This window comes from Armigeres subalbatus, chromosome 3 (genome assembly GCF_024139115.2).
Source record: "Armigeres subalbatus isolate Guangzhou_Male chromosome 3, GZ_Asu_2, whole genome shotgun sequence".
In the NCBI taxonomy this organism is placed as follows: Eukaryota; Metazoa; Arthropoda; class Insecta; order Diptera; family Culicidae; genus Armigeres; species Armigeres subalbatus.
The window spans coordinates 114,632,009-114,654,856 of NC_085141.1; the positions used below are offsets into that span (position 1 = coordinate 114,632,009).

The window sequence follows — 22,848 nt, forward strand, 5'->3', positions numbered from 1 at the left end:
GACAGCTGTCAGTTGGCTGTCAAAGGGGCTTGTCCGTCAGTGCAGAGCAAACATAAACATGAAGGCTTGTTATCACTACATGGCAAACAGCACCATGTAAGAGCCGCATCAACACCATTTAGTCGTTCAATGCCTTCGAAGGGTGCGTATGTTCTGCTGTTTATCGCGCAAGAACCGTTCCCTCGCATTCCATCAGTCATTCACTCGAAGGCTGTTTTCGCTGAATTGCTCTACACCCTCGCATGTGCCAGGTAGAGGGAAAAAAATGCATTGAATTGTGGTGCATTGCACGTGTGTGGAATTTGTTGTGCTTGTAGGTAAAACGTGAGCGGCAAAACTGTAGCTGTAGTGGTCTATTTTTATTTTCATTTCATTCTAAGTCTAATCGACGTAAGGAAAAGTCTACCGTCGATCTACCATAATTGCATACGCTCGACTGGTTCATTAAGTTTAGAGGACAAATCAAGTGTGAACTTTGGATGACACATCAACGCAAAATATGAGCTATCAACAGTGGGAAACGATACTTCATTAGTCAATGATTACAAACCTGAATCCAAAGTCCACAGCGAAGCCACCGTCAAGTTCCTTCGGCGCGGATAATAGGCGATAAGCAAGAAATTGAGCCGACAAAAAATCGACCCATTCAAGCCATAGCTTATCACGCTCAATTCATATTAGTAGAAGTAGATTTATAACAGCAGTATTAGCCAGAGCATCCGCATTGTAGTCACAATGTCGGACCACATAAGAGCATCATCGATCGATAGCACCAAAGGCAATGGTACGAGTGAGCCGAACAGTGCAATTCTGCAAACCTCATCCAGTAGCCAACGTGGACAACTCAAAGATTCACAGATGGTGTCCAATTCGGATGATTTATATTTGTTTGATTCATTAATTGACCTATGCAAGAATAATGTAAAATATTTTGAAAATGATGAAACAGAGAGTGGGCTGAGGATACATGGAGCATTCGTGGGCTTGATTGATCACATTGAGACAGCGAAGCCTCTGGTGACTGAAGTTAGTGGATTCGTGCACGAGTATGATTTCGATAAAGAAACGCCAGGAAATGGATTCAGAAGTTTCCTGTACGTGGTCGATTCTTGTGTTAAGACAACTCTCAAGCTGGCAAGGTATGTTATGGAGAACCGAGGCACGATATTATTCAGAAAAGCTATTTATGTGAAAGAGGTTGAAGCATATAACCATTTGATGGCGAGTCTAAACACATGCCTCAAACATTGTCATACGCTGCGTGAATGGACCACATCGGGAGAACTATTTCCCGAAGGGCGATCGGTTGAAGAACTGCTTGGAAAGGCCGATACCATAAATCAATTCTGTTTTTATGGACGATGCCTTGGCTTCCAATTCTGTGAGTCGATGAAACCACTGCTCAAGTTTATATCCATTGGTATGGCTGGTTTTTCTGAAGGATACTATTCCGAAGGGGGCAAAATCTCCAAAGCAACTAGTTTGATGTATACGAGTACCAAATACATGTTGGATCCCGAGCTTCGTGCTCGTCGAATCGTGAATATCTCACAGCACTCAAATGTTGATTTTTGCAAAGCATTTTGGTTTTTAGCCGAATCGGAACTGATGCACTCGCTGCCGTCCTTTGTGGGGTTCAAGGTTAAGGTCAGCCGAATAATCACCATCCCACCGGAGCCAATTCAACTGAAAGCGGAGAAGTCCGATGAGATAATCGACATTCCAATTCCTCAGACACACGGTGGGGCCGGCCCCGTCAAAGCGCGGCTTATCAGTGCAGTGAAGCGCAAAGGCATGATTGGTGAGAAAGTCAACACACGAAGCACTATCCATCCACCGTCCAATGGGCTGCTTTTTCACTGCCATGGAGGAGGATTCGTTGCTCAAAGTTCGAAGTCTCATGAAGCATACTTACGGGAATGGGCTGTAACGCTGAACATCCCAATCCTATCGATTGATTACAGCCTGGCACCGGAGGCGCCCTTCCCGCGAGCCCTAGAAGAGGTGTTTTACGCGTATTGTTGGGCTCTGAAGAATTGTGAACTACTTGGAACAACGGGAGAAAAAATCATTTTTGCAGGAGACTCCGCTGGTGCCAATTTAAACTTAGGTTGTGTAATGCGATGCATTGAGATGGGCGTTAGGCGACCCGACGGCATATTTCTGGCATACTGCCCGGTTTTGATCGGTTTTGTTCCTAGTCCTGCCCGAATGCTGTGCCTGATGGACCCACTTCTGCCATTTGGATTCATGATGCGCTGCTTGAAAGCTTACGCGTGTCCGAGCAAAGAAGTACTTGAGCAAAATCGGAGGCGCCACGAGGAAAGACAAGCGATCGTCAATGCCGGTCGTAGTTGCGCGGATAATGTACCGAAAGCGTTAGAATTAAGTGGAAGCATTAATGACAAATCCCCCGAAGACATCAAGTCAGACCACTCTGAATCTCCTGAAAATTCTGCCTGGGATCAGTTGAACAGTTTAAACACTATGCAGGTGAGTCAATTAGCTACAGAACCGTGATTCCTATCACGGCAGGTCTCATCTTTCAGTTGAACAATCACCATTTGAGCCCGTTGAGTGACACTGTGAGTGATACCATTGCGCTGCAAGGTCAAACCGTTGGGAATACGATTGACCTGATGAGTCCCGACGAGAGCAACACCATAACATCGCTGGAAGAGGACTCGCAACCAATCACGCTGCAGCAGGTCAACTTGAACACCGAGCAGAGCAACGTAACGGTGATGGACGATTTGGATATGGATTTGCCAAGCGATATAAGTTCGGAGCAGAATACCAACAAATATGTGTCGGACTTTATTGAAAGGTAAGTCAAATTATTGTCACAGCTTTTGTGTCGTTCGAGCGATTCAGCTGAGATTTGTTAGCTCCGAGCTTGCTTGAATCGTCCCTGCTTTTTTTACTAACTGGTTACGTTTACCATCATTCCATTTCTATTTCTGATCCCACGGCGCTTCATTTACCGTTATTATGAAAATAAATATACCACTCGAATGGCCAATCGCCATTCGATTCCTACAATAATTCTACGCTTCTGGACAAATTTTCAAAAAAATCGATGGTGGAATTTTCGATAACTAATAACTTGAAAACAACTTTTTTTTATGCAAAATCAATTTAATCTCTATACCTACAAAATATAAGCATTTTTAAACAATAGGGTATCCGCACTAGGGTGGCTCAAATTAGTATGGAAAATTTTTTTTTAATTTTTTTGATGGGCCGCCCTCTTATTCGGTTCTATTTGATGCCCTGATGCTCTGGATAAAATTTCAGCGGGCGGTGCTAAACTCGTTGGAAGTTTATATGCAAAAATGTATGCAGAAACATCAAAAAACAGTAAATTGCAGCTGGACTACACAACTTACGATTAAGAACTATGATACTCATTCAGATCTTGGAGAATTTAATACAGAATGTTATGCAGAAAACCGCGAGAAGATTAGAGTTTGCCCGGCTAAGTTATTAGCATTTCTCTGAAGTGGGGTTTGAGCAAATTTCGTTTCTTTTACCTTTGAAAAGAAATAAATTCACCCCTACAACACTCCAGTAAAATGGTAATATCTTTGCGTAATAAACTCTAATCTTCTCGCGGTTTTCAGCATAACATTCTGTATTTAATTCTACAAGAACTGAATGAGTATCATGGTTCTTGATCGTAAATTGTGCCTTCCAACTGCAAATCACTGTTTTTGGATGTTTCTGCATACATTTTTCCATATAAACTTTCAACGAGTTTAGCACCGCCCAAACGTTGACCAATTTGGCTGAAATTTTATCCAGAGCATCAGGGCATCAAATAGAACCGAATAAGAGGGCGGCCCATCAAAAAAATTGAAAAAGTGTTTTTTGAGCCACCCTAATCCGCACCTTTCGTGGAGGTAGCACTAATAGTGGAGGTAGTATGATTTCTTTTGTAATTATACACTCTACGATAGTTTCAGTTGATGCATTATATTATATTTCCGCTCAAACACTCCTAGAATTCAATAGTCTGCATCTTTTCATGTCCATGCTTCATGGCTGTCCTGACTGAGTGGACGAACAACGATGTGAACAGAGCTAGTTACGTCTGTGTCTTTATGCTACCAGACTTTAGCTGTCTACGTAAACCGAAGAATTTTCTATATGCAGCCACAACACGTCTTTTCACCTTGTAGCTAACATCATTATCACATTTAACGAATGTTCCAAGATATATGAATTCGTCGACAACATCAAATCACATCCCATCCACTTCCACCTCGGGACCAAGACCGTTTGGACTTCCTCCTTCTCTGCCAGCCTCCAGATACTTTATTTTGACAGAGTTTATGATAAGCCCTATTCTTTCACTCCCCCTTTTAAAAGGCACGAAAACCTCTTCATCTGCTTTGTGATATACACCAATGTAGTCGATGTCACCCGCAAACCCAAGGGTGATGTAAGATTTGTTGATTGTTCCGTTTCTTTGCGCACCACCCAAGTAACCACCAAGCATTAATTAATGCATGTAATCAATCACAAATCAGCATATTAAATGCTAATTGCATTAGATCAGTTTTACCGATGTAAAGATGCATTTATTCATCGCATGTCAACGATACACTAGTTCAGCGTTACGAATGCAGCAATGCATTACTTATGTTTATTTCAACATGTCAAAGTAGTGAAGCATTATTTCGGTCGTAAAAGGGCCTTTTTTCAACTTTAATGACTGTATTATTTGCAAGCATATATAGCTCCATGGTTACTTGAGCAGATCTTCGAATTGTACCTCACAATTTATTTATTTATCATCAGACTAAGGCCGGAGTGGCCTGTGCTGCACATAAAAGACTTCTCCATTCAGCTCGGTCCATGGCTGCACTTCGCCAACCACGCAGTCTGCGGAGGGTCCGCAAGTCGTCCTCCACCTGATCGATCCGCCTTGCCCGCTGTGCACCTCGCCTTCTTGTTCCCGTCGGATCGTTGTCGAGAACCATTTTCACCGGATTACTGTCCGACATTCTGGCTACGTGCCCGGCCCACCACAGTCTTCCGATTTTCGCGGTGTGAACGATGGATGGTTCTCCCAACAGCTGATGCAACTCGTGGTTCATTCGCCTCCTCCACGTACCGTCCGCCATCTGCAACCCACAATAGATGGTACGCAACACTTTCCTTTCGAAAACTCCCAGTGCGCGTTGGTCCTCCACGAGCATCGTCCAGGTCTCGTGTCCGTAGAGAACTACGGGTCTTATAAGCGTTTTGTAGATAGTCAGTTTGGTACGGCGGCGAACTCTATTCGATCGGAGCGTCTTGCGGAGTCCAAAGTACGTACGATTTCCAGCCACTATGCGTCTCCGAATTTCTCTGCTGGTATCGTTATCGGCGGTCACCAGTGAGCCCAAGTACACGAATTCTTCAACCACCTCGATTTCGTCACCACCGATAGAAACTCGTGGTGGGTGGCTCACATTGACCTCTCTTGAGCCTCTTCCTGTCATGTACTTCGTCTTCGACGTGTCCAATCCGTTTAGCTTCGCTTTTCAGTCTGATGTAGGCTTCCTCTATCCTCTCAAAGTTACGTGCCATGATATCAATGTCGTCGGCGAAACCAAATAACTGGACGGACTTCGTGAAAATCGTACCACTCGTGTCAATCCCTGCCCTTCGTATTACTCCCTCCAAAGCGATGTTGAATAGCAGACACGAAAGACCATCACCTTGCCGTAACCCTCTACGGGTTTCGAAGGGACTCGAGAATGCCCCTGAAACTCGAACTACGCACATCACCCGATCCATCGTCGCCTTGATCAACCGTATCAGTTTATCCGGAAATCCGTTTCCGTGCATTAGCTGCCATAGCTGGTCCCGATCGATTGTATCATATGCGGCTTTGAAGTCGATAAATAGATGATGTGTGGGCACGTTGTATTCGCGGCATTTCTGCAATATCTGACGTATGGCGAACACCTGGTCTGTGGTAGAGCGTTCACCCATAAATCCCGCCTGGTACTGCCCCACGAACTCTCTTGCAATTGGTGTTAGTCGACGGCATAAAATTTGGGAGAGTACCTTGTAGGCGGCGTTCAGCAATGTGATTGCGCGGTAGTTGCTACAATCCAGCTTATCGGCCTTTTTGTAGATGGGACACACGACACCTTCCATCCACTCCTGCGGCAGAACCTCATCCTCCCAAACCTTGGTAATCACCCAGTGCAGCGCTCTAGCCAGTGCTTCACCACCGTGTTTAAACAGCTCTCCTGGTAGTTGGTCAACTCCAGGGGCTTTGTTGTTTTTCAGCCGGCCGATCTCCTCCTGGATTTCCTGGAGATTCGGAGCCGGAAATCGCATGTCCTGCGCGCGTGCTCCTAGGTTCATTACCATACCGCCACCGTTGTCTGCCATATCGCCATTCAGGTGCTCTTCGTAGTGCTGCCGCCACCTTTGGATCACCTCACGCTCGTTCGTAAGAAGGTTCCCGTTTATGTCCTTACACATATCGGGCTGTGGCACGTGGCCCTTACGTGAACGGTTCAACTTCTCATAGAACTTTCGTGCGTTATTAGCGCGGTACAGTTCCTCCGTCTCTTCACGGTCCCGATCTTCCTGCTGGCGCTTTTTCCTCCGGAAAATCGAGTTTTGTCTGTTCCGCGCCCGTTTGTATCGTGCCTCGTTCGCCCTCGTGCGGTGTTGCAGCAATCTCGCCCATGCTGCATTCTTCTCCTCAACTAACTGCTCACATTCGCCGTCATACCAGTCGTTTCTCTGATCCGGAGCCACCGTGCCTAGTGCAGCGGTTGCGGTGCTTCCAATGGCGGATCGAATATCTCTCCAGCCATCTTCAAGAGATGCTGCGCCTAGCTGCTCTTCCGTTGGGAGTGCCACTTCCAGCTGCTGCGCGTAGTCTTGGGCTAGTCTACCGTCTTGAAGCCGCCCAATGTTAAGCCGCGGCGGACGACTCCGACGCGTGTTGATCACCGTCGAGAGTTTTGAGCGCAGACATACTGCGACGAGGTAGTGGTCGGATTCAATATTCGCACTGCGGTAAGTACGTACGTTCGTGATGTCGGAGAAGAATTTACCGTCGATTAGAACGTGGTCGATTTGGTTTTCCGTTACTTGATTAGGTGATTTCCATGTGGCCTTGTGGATATTCTTGCGGGGGAAGAAAGTGCTTCGGACTACCATTCCGCGGGAGGCTGCAAAGTTTATGCATCGTTGGCCGTTGTCGTTCGATACGGTATGCAGACTATCCGGTCCGATGACCGGTCTATACATTTCCTCCCTTCCTACCTGAGCGTTCATGTCACCGATGACGATTTTGACGTCCCGCAGTGGGCATCCATCGTATGTCTGCTCCAGCTGCACATAGAACGCTTCTTTCTCGTCGTCGGATCTCCCTTCGTGTGGGCAGTGCACGTTGATGATGCTATAGTTGAAGAAACGGCCTTTTATCCTCAGCTTGCACATCCTTGCGTTGATTGGCTGCCACCCAATCACGCGTTGGCGCATCTTTCCCAGAACTATGAAGCCGGTTCCCAGCTCGTTGGTGGTGCCACAGCTTTGGTAGAAGGTAGCCGCTCGATGCCCGCTTTTCCACACTTTCTGTCCTGTCCAGCAGATTTCCTGCAGCGCTACGACATCGAAGTTGCGGGGATGTAATTCATCGTAGATTATCCTGTCGCAACCTGCGAAGCCTAGCGACTTGCAGTTCCATGTTCCAAGCTTCCAATCGTGATCCTTTATTCGTCGCCTAGGTCGTTGCCGATTGTATCGAGTCGTATTTTCTTCTATGTCGTTCGTAATAGTTGTTTTTAAAGGCGGCTTATTGGGCCTGCGCAAACCTCCTGTCTCGTCGGAGGGCCGTCGTGTCAGGGCTGTTTAACGTTCCACCTAACACCAGGACTTGGGCTTGTGCGCTTTGAGCGGCACACGGTCGCTTTGGCGGAGCCTACTTGCGGATACATGCAGCTTTTTATAGAGGTTTAACAGGGCCCACTGTCAAACCCCACCACATCCTAGGCAGGCGCCACAACTCGCAGATGGCCTGGGGAGGGATCGTCAAGCCCTTGGACATAGTCCCTGCTGCCCTATATTGTACCTCACAAAGCTATGACGAATAGCAGATTAGACAGCGCAACCCCCTGCTTCAATCCATCTAAATCAGGAACAAATCAGCCTAATAAGCTTTGCCGGAAAGTCATGGTTCTACGCACAGTTGTTTTTCTGTTTCACTGGGTCGTAGGCGGCCTTAAAGTCCACAACGGAATTTATCAAAGATTTGTCACAGAGTAAACACCCGGCCCGTTATTGATCGTCCTTATCGAAAAGTGCTTTCTGCTAAACAGCATTTAAAAGAGTACCATGTAGGCGGTATTCATTCAGCCGGTCACGACCAACTAGAAGCTCGGCCGGAGTTCCACCCTTCTCACCGTTCTTCATCTCTCGGACAGCCTTTCTTACTTCATCTAGGGTGGCTTCACTGCTTGTCCATCATTAGTGATGTCCAATGAGCAGCTCGAAGTAGCTCGAAGTTGTTCCCGTCCTGCTCGTTCTTTTTTGTCAACAAATAGGCATGAGCAGGACAGGGAGAGCTACTTCAAGCTCTCATTGGACAGCACTAGAGGTGTGCGCCGGTCCGAAAATTGACGGCGGCGACGTTTGTCAGAATTTTGGTCGGCGATGGCGGCGTTTTCGGCGTCACGCCGAAAGCCATTTTAACCGGTGGCGGCGTGATTCGGCGTGGTGATTTTTTTTATAACGTTCTCGAAGATTTTTTTTTTTTTCATTTTTTCAGGATATTTTCAAAACATCAACAGAAGCATCTTTTCTAGATTTTTTTTCCAAAATATTCATTATTGGAAATTTTATTTCGAATTTTTCACAGGAACTACTTTGCAGCTCTTTGTAATTCCCAAGGAAAATTGTTTGAAATTTCAGGAGAAAATAATTCAAAATTTGCATGAGAAACTTTTCAGAATTTTCATGAAAAACTGGTCTAAATTTTGTACTCCAGAATACTCAACCAAATATTTTGTCAAATTTACACCGAACATTTTTCGGAGCATCCACGGGAGACTCTAAGGAGTTTTCACGGGAAACTCGCTGAAGTTTTTCGAGAAATTTTCAGCGGGAAATTTTTCAAAAGGAGAAAAAAAATTTCGATTTCAATTGAAATTGTTAGGTGTTTTCATAGCATATTTTTTCTAATTGGCGTGACCTTTTTTTTTTTTGATTGCCGTGGAAAGTTCTTCGGAATTTTCCAGAATTTCCACAGGGTGACTACTACCTGGAAAACCTGGAAAAATGCTGGAATTATCAGAGAATTTCTGACACAATCAGGGAACTTTCAAACATGAAAAAAATTAACAAATTTAAAAATTGATGCTTTGCAGTCACATATTTCCATGGCCAGCCAGATTATGCTCGACAACATGGCATTTCACGGACGTTTTCTATACAAGCAGTATGTAAGGCAGAAACAGGACGATCTTCGCAGAAATCCGAAAAAATTTTGGTCTTTTGTCAATTCTAAACGACAGTAAAATGGTCTCCCTACATCGATGTATCTAGGTGACGGCTTGGCAAACAATTTGGATGAAAAGTGCGCGCTATTCGCAGAGCAGTTCTCTAGCGTTTTTACGAATAATATTCTTACCGCCGAAGAAACGAACGCAGCAATCTATACAGTACCACGTGATTTGATTGATCTAGACATTTTCCAAGTGACTCCACTGATGATCGAGTTGGCGCTTAAAAAGCTTAAGTTGTCGTTTTGTCCAGGACTAGATGGTATCCCATCGTGCATATTCAAGAAATGTGGGCCCGTACTAGCGGAACCTCTACTGTACATTTTCAACCAATCTTTGCAACAGCAAAAGTTCCCGACTGTTTGGAAAACGTCTCATATGCGGCCAGTTTTCAAAAAAGGTGACAAGTCAAATGTTGCTAACTATCGTGGGATTAGGTACTTCACTCTCAGCTGGTTCAAAATGCTTGGAAACAATTGTGAATGATGTTATGTTTGGATCGTGTCGCACTTACATCAGTAAAGCACAACACGGCTTTTATCCTAGGCGATCTGTGGAAAGTAACCTTTGTGACTGTACATTAACCTGCATCAGTGCCATGGACAGTGGCGCGCAAGTAGACGCAATATACACCGATATCAAGGCTGCATTTTACACAGTGCATCATGGAATCCTGTTGGCTAAACTACGTCGTCTCTGGTTTACGGAAAGAGTTTGCAATTGGCTATAGTCGTATCTTAAAGATAGATGTCTATGCGTAAAAAATGGTGCAACCGAATCACTTTCCTTTACGCCTGGCTCTGGAGTGCCACAAGGAAGCAATTTAGGACCTCTACTGTTTACGTTATTCTTTAACGATGTTAGTATTCTCCTGGCCGACGGTGGTTTACTAATTTACGCTGACGATTTGAAAATCTTCCTCATCGTACGAAGGGACGTAGATTGTAGGGAACTTCAAAAGCTTTTGGATATCTTCGCACGTTGGTGTCTCATGAACTACCTTCAAGTTTGCGTTTCTAAATGTTGCGTTATCTCATATCGTCGACGGAAGTCTCCGATATTATATGATTACAGCATAAATGGTCAACAAATTGAACGTGTGGATAAACTGAAGGATCTTGGAGTGTTGTTGGATTACCAACTAACATTTAAGCTGCATTACTCTTATGTAGTAGAAAAAGCCAATCGTTAACTAGGATTCATCCTCAAGATTGCTAAAGAGTTTAACGACCCAATATGCCTGCGCGCCCTATACTGTTCTTTGGTCAGATCCATTTTGGAATTTGCGTCGGTGGTGTGGTCTCCTTATGAAACATTATGGATCACGAGAATAGAAGCGGTACAAAGAAAATTTGTTCGACATGCATTGAGGAATCTGCCGTGGCGTGACCCGTTAAATTTGCCTCCTTATGAACACCGTTGTGCCTTACTAGGAATTGAACCACTACATGTACGTCGTAAAACTAACCGGGCAGTTTATGGCGCCAAATTAATACACGGTGAAGTCGACTGCCCTGCTATGCTGGAACGTGTTCGTTTTTGTGCCCCTGAACGTATCCTTCGATCGAGGCAACTGATACAACTATCAGCTAGGAACATTATTTATGGAGCCAATGACCCAATCAACTCTATTTGCAGAGCATTTCGAGAAGCATATTCTTTATTTGACTTTAATTTATCTACGGAAGCATTTCGACAACGTTTGCGTACATCACGTATATTCAATTAATTGTTTAGTATAATTTAATTAAGTATAATACATTAAGGCCCAAATTACCGTAATCCAGTCATTGACAAGAAAACAGCCACGTGCTTGTACCACCCCCAGGAAAAAATCCGCCCACTGAGGAGAAAATGCATTCTCCAGCTGAATCGGGGAAGCACTCTTGTTTTAAAACTACATCAACATATAGTGGTGACTTCAATACATCCGTGGGATGCTTCATTTGGATGAATTTCGTAATATTATTTGAAAAAACTGCCTTTTGCAGAAAATATTGCAAAGTTAAAAAAATATTTTTCCAGGAGGGGAAACCGTCGATTTACTCTCACGCTCTCTTATATTTTGCAGATACTCGAAAATCATCGTTCAGTGTTGCGTGTTGATTTGTTCTATGTTATGCTTGTACCTCGAATATGTACGTAAACATCAAGCAATAATCTATGAAAATGATGCTTTTCATGCTATATATTGACACTAAATATTAGATGTGAGCTAGAACTGTAAAAACGCAAGCATTCATAAGCAACGCAGGTTATTTATTTTTTCATAATTCAAGTGTTGATAATGTAATGTGACGCTAAAATAATAATGTAATGCTAAAACGGCATCACTTTTCATGTACACAGAGAGAAGACCGATCATATGGTCATGTAAACAATCCATTGAATCTGGACGAACATTTGAGAAAGTAGTCAACTGCATCATAATTTTACATTCATGTAAAATGCATGTAGGTAATTGGGTAATTAGGAGAAGGATGCACAACAAATCAATCTAAAATGCATGTTTGAGGTTGTTTATGCGTAGGGTAAGACGGTATAATATGCCCCCCCTAAGGCAACTCCTTGATAACTTTTTACTTTTCAACGCAATTTATGCAAACATTGTGTTTTTTGGTAGTCCAGGAAGTCGCAAATGCATTGCCCGTGAGTATTCATATACAAATATTACAGATAACTCGTAATAAAGCTTTTTTGAAAAGTCGTGAAAAAATGGATTTCAACAAGTGCCTGGGCAATACGCCCCACCTTAGCCAAAGACGTTTCATAGCCCTTCATTAGTATTTTATCAATCCCATAATAAAAAGGTTACAAATCCTTATGCGCTTGACATTAAAAAACCAACATAGGTCCATTTAAGCAGGTGTGAATAACATTTCAATATTTTCCATACAATTTGGAAGCAACTGCTGTAGGCTCGCTGCGCTTGTGTCCAATTGGTAAGGGCATATCGTCCTGCCTACACTGGGGCGTTTTGGCCAGTGAAACATGTTTTCGAAAATCGTTACATTTTTGAAGATGGAAGCAATTTTATATCATATTAACCACTGAGAAAAGTTATTTTGTTGCCCAACTGAGTGTTCCAGTGTAAGTTTTGTAGATAGTATATCAGAGTCGCTCCAGAATGTTGAGCTTACAAACATAAAAAGTTACATCAAAACTGTAACTTTTTGTATTTTGCTATTATTTTCATTGTGTAATACAAAAATACTTCCACATTCACATAGTATGATGGGTTTACAAATACTTATAGGTACCAACTGATTTTGACCCTTAATTAGTTATAGTTTTCTAGAAATCAAAGGGGGGCGTTTTGGCCAGGTGGGGCGCATTATACCGTCTTACCCTATCACTATAATCTGTGCGCTGTACAGGTATTGAAAAGGACGTTAATATTTTGTGGAAATATACAGTGTTTGATACCTTTTGAAATGTTTGTGTACTTTGTACAAAATCAGATCTGAGCGAATTAGTAGAAGCGAACAGCAAGAAAAAGAAGTCGATTTGATGTATGACATTTGAACCTTAATACCATGATGTCAGATGGATACAACAATAAATAAATAAATAAATACTCGTTCTCCTGTTTCTTGCCATCGGACTTCCTCAAGCGCTGCAATCTTTATAGGTATCGTAGCCCTGGTAAGGCTGCATACCGAATAGGAATAGCAGACGTGACGTTGAATTCCTTATTCAGCCGTCCGCTATGGGCCAGACGCTGCTTTTTGGGCGGCCCCTAATATAGGGAGCAGACGCTTATGCAGGTTTGAATGAAATCAACCCACACCAGGACTAGGCTAATGCGCTTTAGGCGCCATATGGCCACTTTATTACGGCCTGCTTGAGAATACATGCTGCTTTTATAGATTTGTTCATCACAGCTGTACGTATTCATTTTTCTCCATTGAATGAATTAATGAATGAAAAGAAGGTTGAACTTTTAGCAAGTCAATTATTGAATTACACTGAGGCAGTCAATTCATTTGTACTTTTGATTAATGTGGTAAATAAGAAGGCGTGAATCCACTTCATCAGCACCTTTTTATTTATCACATTGGTTAGCATGCTCGGAGCGGTGGGTGCAGTTGACCTCCACAAACGTAAAATCATAGACTAGCCCACTGGCAAACCCAGCTACCGTTCGCGGAAAGCTGGATAGGTTCGTTAGCAGTATTTCGTAACGGTGTAGTGCAGTCATGCGTAACGATGTTAATCCGGCCATATCCCCAGGATCAGTTCAAAATTGAAGCTGACAATATGTCGTCCCTAAACCCAAATCCCAAGGTGTCAGGCGACCCGAGAGAATGAATGGCCTGGGGGTGAAACAATTAACCGTGTGGTTAACGGAGGCTGTGGATGTTCAACAGAGTGAAGGCTGATTTGGGGCAAGTGGGTGGTACCTACACACCAGAGTGTAAAATAATCGAAATTTTTTGGTGAAGTCCACCTTTCTTCACTTTTCAGCTCACTTCCAGACACATTCATAGTCGGCTCTGGACTGTCAATATTCAGTTGTCGCTTCAGTTCCCTTTGTTCTGCTGTCCGGAACATGTTGGGTACCAAGCTGTCAAATCGTATGGATTTTCCTTCTTTGACATTTAGCTCCCCTATCCTCGTCAGCAAAAGATGTTCTGGACAGCGACGACAGCGACAATCTTTATCTAGTAACTAAAATATCTTTTGCGAGCATACAAGTAAGTATCACTTGGTATGTATTACTCACCGGTGAGTAGTTTTGTATTGCCGTCTCTTTATATCCCATAGAAATTTTACTCACTTTTAAAAAAAAAGTGGAACTACTCAAATTTTGAGTGGTTCCACTTTTTATCAAAAGTGAGTAAAATTTCTGTGGGAAAAAAAGAGACGGCAATAGAAAACTACTCACTTTTGAGTAGAAAAAAATGAGCGTGTAGTGTAATTTAGAGATTGAACTCTCGCTATCCCTGGCAGGAGTGTCGGGGGAAATAAGAGAAATCAGAAATACGAGACGTGAAAAGGTCTGCTGAATTAGGAGTGGCATAGGGAACCACCGCCCTAGGGTCGCCTCCGTCTTGGTAGACAAGTGGTGCCACTCTGTTGCAGGACGGAGTTGTGGTACGTATATAGCAGCAGATTGTATTGAAATTAAAATTGAAGTTTTCGAAAAAAACATGAATTATTTAGGGTAAAGTGCCCAATAGTGAACCCCCAACCAATAATGGACCCTCCAGCCATTTTTGCATTATTACAGCACAATGTAAACATTTTGCTATGAAATTCCATCGGGAGAACCTACCTTACAGTGCTATGATTTGATTACATGCATTGGAAATGCTATGGAAAGTGAAATTAAATGATTTTTTACAATTCTATAAAAAATAAACACGAGAGTGTCCATTATAGGAATATTTTGCGGGGTCCATAATAGGGAAGAAGAACGTCCCGAAACGGAACATAAAAATCAAATGAAGTGTCGACTATAGGGAAGCAAATTCCTATTATGGACCCCCAGGGGGTCTACTATAGGGCGAATTCAGTCATACTTTAAAATGTTAATTTCAACGAATAACGTTATGTATTTGAGTGTTTTATGTATGTATCGTGAAGAGGAGATGCAGAAATTGGTATTAGATGTCAAGCAGAATTAATATGTTGAAAATTTCTACTCCTTATGACAAAAATAGCAAAATTTTGCTACTAGGGGGTCCACTATTGGTCATTTTACCCTAAATCCAAATGAAACTGGTGAAAAAAATAGCGCCTCCTAGGATTTGAAAACTTAGTAAGCAGTCGTCGGAATCGGGGATGTTCAAATTCCAGAAATATTCCCGCCTGAATTCCTAGCGAAATTCCTAGCGAATTCACAAATTCTTCTTCTTCTTCTTATTGGCATTACATCCCCACACTGGGACAGAGCCGCCTCGCAGCTTAGTGTTCATTAAGCACTTCCACAGTTATTAACTGCGAGGTTTCTAAGCCAAGTTACCATTTTTGCATTCGTATATCATGAGGCTAACACGATGATACTTTTATGCCCAGGGAAGTCGAGACAATTTCCAATCCGAAAATTGTCTATACCGGCACCGGGAATCGAACTCAGCCATCCTCAGCATGGTCTTGCTTTGTGGCCGCGCGTCTTACCGCACGGCTAAGGAGGGCCCCTGATCACAAATTAGCTTGTAAAATTAGGTAAAATCTAGAACTGGATACAAAACTACTCATATAACAACATCAAAGGCCAGAGGCCAGTGACATTCAATATCCTTAATCTCGATCCAGTATTTCATGTTGAATTCGGTTCTTGCATGTAGATGATGTGGTGCAAGGGCGTAGCCAGAGGGGGGCAGGGGGGGGGCCGTCGCCCCCCCTAAATGGTGGTAAGATTGAACGGGGACTGGAATGAATTCCCTTAACATGTGCACTTTACAATACAATCATATTCAGAAATAGGTGGTTGAAATTCAAAAGATTCCCAAAAACTTATTAGGGTATCCAGGATCCATAATACATATGAAAGTTCAAAACAACTCGAAACATTTCGGGGTCATAAATTCTCCTTAAAATCTTTCTAGAAGTTCCTCTGGGAACTTCTTAATTCCTCCGGAAGTTATCCACAAATTCCTTTTGAAAATCGTTCGAAAATCCTTCTCATGTAATTGTAATTCCTATTTATCTAGAAACCCCTCACTAATTTTTTTTAGGGAATTCATGAGGAAATTTCTTGAAGATTTTTTACTTCTTTCTAAGTTTTACCTCTAGACATTTCTTCGGCTATTCTTCCAGCAAAATCTCCGGCATTTCTTCTGGAATGTATTCGAGAGTTCCTTCAAGAATACATACGGAATTTCCTCCCAAAATTCCACCAGAAGTTTCTTCAAAAAATTATGACAGGAATTCTCCGATTTCGCTCCATAATTTCACTTGTAAATCTATAAGAAATTCCTTCGGAAATTCTTCAAGGAACTTCTTCAGGCATTCTCAAGGAGCTCTTCCTTTAATTCCTCCGGGATAAAACCGCCATAAACTTAATAGCGAAATCCTCTAGGATTTCATTCTAGAATTACTTCAGAATATCCTTCAAGAATTCCTCTACAAATTTCTTTGAGAATTTCTCCAGGAGTTCGTCCAAATATTTCCCCGGAAATTCTTCCAGGTATTTTTCCGGGAATTCCTTCAGGTACTTCTCCTGGAATTCCCTCAAGAATTACTCCGGGAATTTTTTCGCAGAATTGTCCTAGAATTCTTTCCGGACTTCACTCGGAACATACTCCAGAATTTCATTCGGAAATTAATTTGAGAGTTCCTCCAGGAAATCTTCCATTGAGTTCTTCCAGGAATTTCTTCAGAACAAACGCCCGGGAATGCATCCAGTAATTTCATCAGCAATTCATCTGGGAATACTTTCAGGATTTCATATGGGAATTTCGGCATTAATTCCTCCTGGTATTTTATCCGGGAATTACTTGATATTTCTCCGGAAATTCCTTCAGGAACTTCTCCAAGAACTATTTCAGGACTTCCTTGTGGGAGTACCTCCGGGAGCTCATCCTGGAGTTTTACCAAGCGTTCCTCCGGGAATCCCTCCAGGAACCTCACAGGGAATTCCTGGATTCGAGGTGAGCCAGCCTTGGACTGAAAAATTCCCAAATAAACATAATAATAATATTTGAGGTTATGGCTTTCAGTCTTCTTATGCTCAAAAATGGGTTTTACGTTTTTATCCGACGTTTCGGTTACATATATTGTACCTTTATCAAGGAGTTAACTAAGTCCGGTTTTATTGTTACATTGTCTTAGCATTTCCTAAAAAACGGGACTTAGTTAACTTAGCGACTTAGAATTCCTCTGATAATTTCTACGGGAATTCCTCTAGATGTTCCTCCGGAAATTACTCTGGGAGTTCCTCTTCTGAGGTGTATCTCCCGGAGGAGTTCTCGAAGGATCTGCCGGAGGAGCTCCCTGAAGAACTCTCGAAAGAATTTCAGGAGGAACTCCTAGAAGAATTCCTAGAGGACTTCCCGGAGGAACTCCCACAGAAACTATCGGAAGAAGTTCAGGAGGAATTTCCATTTAAATTTCTGAAAAAAGCCTAAATGATTTCCTGAAAAAAGCCTGAATGAGTTCCTGGCAGAGCTACTGGTGGAATTCCCGAAGGAGTTCTCGGTGGAATTCTCGTAGGAACTTCCGGAGGAATTTCTGAAGAAACTCCCGGGAGAATTTTCAAAGGAACCCCCGGAGGAAATGCCAGTGAAACTATCAGAAGAATCCTCGGAAAAAATCGTGGAAAATTCATCTTATAGACAAATCTCGTCTAGCTGAAACCTTTGTAGAGGTATATAGCTGGGCCATCGTCATCGTCAGAGGACATCCTGGAGAATTCCCTGAGGAGCTCCCAGAGAAATTCTCGGAAGAGCTTCTGGGTGAATTTCTATATAAATTCCTGAAGAAAACTAAATGAATTCCAGAAAGAAAGCCTGAATGAATTCCCAGAGGAAATTCTGGAGAATTTCCCGGAAGAATTTTCAGAGGAAGCCCCGTAGGAACTGCCGATAGAACTACTGGAATAATTCTCTGAGGAAATCCTGGAGGAACTCTTGGAGGAACTGCCGGTGGAACTCCTGGAGGATCTCCCAGTGGAAATCTTGATGTTTTCACCGGAGTTCATTCAGGATTACTTTGGGAATTAATCTAGAAATTCCTCCGAAAATTTCATTTTCGGTATAATTTCTGTATAAATGTTCGGTGGATTTCCAGGAGAAATTCTTTGAAATTTTCCCAAGAAATTATTTGAAACTTTCAGGGAAAATTTTATGGAATTTACACAAGAAATTCGAAGATTTTTTGCGAAATTCTCAGGAAGGTTTACTGGCAGCTCTGCGCGGAATTTCCACGGAATATTCTTAGGAACTTCACGGTGAAATTTTTCTGAAATTTTTATGAGAAACAGCACGAAGAATTATCGGAAGAATTCCCTGCAGAACTTATAAAGGAGCTCGTGGAAGATTTCTTGGAGTAAATAATGGTGAAATTTTTGGATTAATTCCCGCCAAAATAATGGTGAAATTCCTGAAGGCATTGCCGAAGAAGTTCCTGGAGGAATTCCAAAAGAATTCCTGATAGAACTTCGGATACAATGACTGGAGCAATTGTCGAAGGAATTCCTGGAGGAAGCTTGCATATTGTTTTTTTTTCTGCCTATTTGATAATAAATATTACTTCAGAGCGGATTTGTTTAGAAATTCAAATATCATTATTGTTGTTTAATAAACGCACAACGCGAACGTTGCATTGCGGGCATGAATGCGTCACGTTTATTAGCGTTGCCTTCTAGTACAAAACGCTGACTTCAACGCCCAGCGCAACGTGCTATTGTGATCCAGCCTTTACTGGTTGTGGATTTCGTTTCAAAGTTTTTGGAACTTAGAAGGAAATAGTGCCAAGCACTAATATTCATGTGTTTTCATAAAACCACTATAAAACTACGAATTAGAAGACCCAAAAAAGTTGCCCCCCCTGCTCGAAATCCTGGCTAAGCCCATGATGTGGTGCCGTAAAAGTCGTAGAGTGAGTAAAATTCGTTTAAACGTGCGGATCGGATCGAATCATATATCACAAAGTAGACGGAACGAAAGTCTAGGTGAAGGAAATTCCTAGAGCGGAGAGACCGTGCTGGAGTGTAAATTCCGAGTTGACCCAGTATTGCTGGAGGAAGAGTTTCCGGGTTATTCCATGGGAGAAACCGTATATGGCGTAGCGCATGAATTTTCGTTGGACGGATTTCAGTTTTGCGATCCAAACAGAGTGAATTGGGAACCACACAATCATGCCAAATTCTAGTATGGATCGAACGAACGCGCAATATAATGCTTTCAGACACAATGGATCACGGAATTCTTCAGCAATTTGCTGCGAGATGTCAGCATGAGGTACCTCCTGCAGGGCACCCGTGAATACCCGTGCTGTCATTCGAACAGCATAGGCGGAAGAGTGTTGAGACGCACGTGGTACTAGTGTACTAGTTTGTATTAGTTCACAAATGGTGCATGGGGAGTAGAAGAAGAGTTGAGGCGCATACGTATACTTGTGTACATCATGTGGGAGCGCAATGCTCAATAGTCATCCTCCGAAATATTGCTTAACTGCAAGCCGGGGAAATTACTGGAGAAGGAGGAGTTGGTTTTAGTGAGTCGAGAGTGGTAATCCTATCCCCATACTATCAGGGTTCACTTTCTCAGGTGTGTGATTACAGATTTCCTTTACCTTCGTTCAAAAAAATAAGGCAAATAGGAAGCAAACATCTACTTTTCATGCTGCATTATATTTATGCTGACAGTTTAGATGACGGGAAAAAATGAATGGCAATTAAAGTAAAGACCTTTGTATGGTTTCCAACTACATACAAAATGTATATTCTTTTCAGGTACGTACTAGACACTACCACAAACGCGGACGGGGAAATCGAACCCGTTCTGAGACCCATTTCAAGATCTGCCTCCGAAGAAAATGTAGTCTTGGACATTGGAAGAGAAACCATCAGCGTGCAAAACCTACAAGACAAGTAAGCATATGCCAAGCTATCAGTCCCATCAGTCCCTAACATATTCTCTTCACAGAGTGTCCAACGTAGCCACCAACTTGGTGAATCGAGTATCGTCAACGTTCAATGCCATTACGACTTCGAAACCAATTGTCACCAGCGGATCGCAGTCCGAATTTCAAAGCAACCTGGAGGCGCTGATCGCACGGAGTCCTTCGGACGAATTCATCTTTGAGGTGCCGAAAGATTCCCACATGTCGCCATATTTTGCTACGAATGAAGTATTGAGTCAATTCCCTCCGACGAAAATTTTGGTAATTTTTTCATTCATCAATAGTTAATCATTGCGATAGATTATTGTTTTCGTATTCCAGACGGTGGTATTGGATCCTTGTCTGGATGACTGCGTGATGTTTGCCAAAAGACTGAAGAAACTGAACAATTCAGTTTCGCTGGATATTTTACCGGGGCTTCCACACGGGTTTCTGAACTTCGCAACAGTATGTGTTAATCACAATTATTCAAAATTTATAAATTTCATAAATGCTTCACCATTTCAGATATCCAAAGAAGCGCACGAAGGGTCTAAGCAATGCATTCGGCGTATTGCGGAGATGCTGGAAGTTGCTGCCCCAACCGACGATGTTACTAGAAAGACGTGCTGTTAGCAATTCAGTCGCTGCCTCACCGGATCAAAGCTATTGTTTCGCAAAGGTAGTGATCACATTGCAAACGTTTAGTAGCATGTAGCTCCTTCATCACACATAAAGTAATTTTTTTTGACTGCATATGAGGCTATTGTAGAGAGGCTATTAACGACGATGCTTGGCCTTTACGAAGAGGCTATTATTTTACATCTCTCGTAATGTCCTTGCACCGCCATTTTATAACGCTATGAAGGACATGTGATTCGCTTACTAAATTATTAGAGCATATAACATTGTACCCTATGAATCTTCCATTTGGCTGCACGCGTATTTTGCTAAATTGCTATACAATCCGTTTTCGATGGAAATTCAATTTCCTGCCCGAATAAAAATTGGCCTTCTTTTTGGGTCCAGCATTGTTTGCCAACATATTTCGGATTTGATATTTGATATAATAGTTATTGGTTGTTATTCATATGATAAGAAACTCCGACACACGTGTTGAATAAAGACAATTAAAAACCGTTAGCTCAACTAAATATTCGCAATATTACACAGCGAAGCAATAGAATTAGATCGCAAACAAAATGAAACACAGAGAAAGTCAATAGTCCGAAAGCAATTGATGTGAACGTAAAAACAATCTACCTAGTTTGTATTATCAAACAACAAATAATAAATAGATAATCAGGTTAAATTTAAAAAAATCAAAAGCAAGACCAAACCACCTTATTTACATTGCTCAGTACTTGTAACCAATATTAAAACGAAATTGGAAGAAACTGTTCTTACTTCTTTGTAATTATGTAAGAAAGATGTTACCAAAATACGTTCTATTTGGCTCATTACGCTAAAAAAATACCAAAGAGATAAAACGTCTATTAAAGATTATTGATGAAAAAACTAATTAAGGGATTTTGTGTATTTCTTGTTTTATTCATAATATATACTTTTGTTACAAAGCCTGATGTGTCGAAAAATTCATCACAAAAATAAACTATTTACAAGAAACATTACGAATAAATTATAATAAACACACACACATAACATAAAAACATTGTGAAATTATTGTACCTACATACAGAACACATGTCAACTATTAACGTTGTTGGATCAAATACAGATGTTACATATTGAATCCGTTGGATACAATTTACAATCGTTATTGTGGTAAAATGTAAAAAAACATTAACAATTCTTACAGTCAATAAAATGCATCTTTATAAAGAGTTCAGTAAATACAATGAGAGTTCAGATTCAGATGTTGTTGGACCAGCATGGCCGTCACACAAGGATTCCACTCGACTATTCGATCATGGTACAACAGCAACGGAATTAAATGTAGTTCAATAAGCTTGGGCATCTGCAAGGTGTTCAAAATAATATAAAACCCTTTCGTACAAAATCACCTCCCGTATTCTGCTCGAATAGACTGATAGGGTTTCAGAGTCCTTCCTAATACTAAGGATTCATTGCCGTATCAAATGTTTTCCTGAGGTAAATCCTCGATAAATTCCGGGAACACAACTTGCTGACACATTACCTGTTTATTGTATTAAATCCTTTCTAACCCAGATATGACCCCAAAAGAAAAATGGTTGTAAAAATCGCATGATGGATAAAAGTGAACACTGTCAAAATTGATTTCCCTGTCAGGGAAAAATGTCAAGCATAAAAGATCAAGGTCTTACGACAACCTAGGACGTCCTGAACACGGTAAAGTTCGTAAATACAAAATATTAAGTGTATTGGCAGCGTACTGTACTGTTTCAAAGTAGGATTTTTATTCAAATGTATCCATAGAGTTACCGTAACGTGATACACAAAAAAGTATTTTCAATCTTCCTCGAAAGCTTTTTTCGTTACTCAAAGCTTCGATATGCATTGAATTATGTCCATTGCATCTTATGGAACGCCAACAGATATCGTTAGAGAGTTTTTGGATATTCTGGGTCATCCAAACTGTGCTTGAGTTCGGAGTTTGAGATCTACAGTTTCTAAAATCAGAGGCGCCGCGTGATTAGTTCTTCAACCAGTGCACTTTTTGATAAAATTTAATATTTCGAGAAAACACACAAATAAAAGGGGTTTGAAATGGCACATCAAATATAAACGATTTATCTTCCATCACGTCTCTCCAATTTTTGCCTTTTAGGGACTGATT

At 41.9% G+C, this 22,848-nt stretch overlaps 1 protein-coding gene across 3 annotated transcripts; it reads left to right on the top strand.

Moving 5' to 3' along the window:
* Positions 1–37: 37 nt before the first annotated feature.
* Positions 38–21,591, top strand: LOC134225671 (hormone-sensitive lipase). Of its 3 annotated transcripts, none has more exons than XM_062705936.1 (7): positions 38–317; positions 381–2,493; positions 2,550–2,827; positions 19,921–20,058; positions 20,114–20,351; positions 20,412–20,537; positions 20,598–21,591. In XM_062705936.1, exons 2-7 carry the CDS (start codon positions 736–738, stop codon positions 20,703–20,705), a joined length of 2,646 nt encoding a protein of 881 aa, XP_062561920.1. In that variant the 5' UTR covers positions 38–317; positions 381–735; the 3' UTR covers positions 20,706–21,591. The 3 variants fall into 3 exon arrangements, with proteins under 3 accessions (XP_062561920.1, XP_062561921.1, XP_062561922.1); XM_062705937.1 differs by having other exon boundaries at positions 38–313; XM_062705938.1 differs by having other exon boundaries at positions 38–251.
* Positions 21,592–22,848: the final 1,257 nt, after the last annotated feature.

Excerpts from the sequence above, each read along its gene's own strand:
- LOC134225671 (XM_062705936.1), top strand. The coding sequence starts at position 736 with ATGTCGGACCACATAAGAGCATCATCGATCGATAGCACCAAAGGCAAT. Across the intron at positions 2,494-2,549 it reads ACAGTTTAAACACTATGCAG|TTGAACAATCACCATTTGAG; the intron begins GTGAGTCAATTA and ends CTCATCTTTCAG. Across the intron at positions 20,059-20,113 it reads GTGCAAAACCTACAAGACAA|AGTGTCCAACGTAGCCACCA; the intron begins GTAAGCATATGC and ends TTCTCTTCACAG.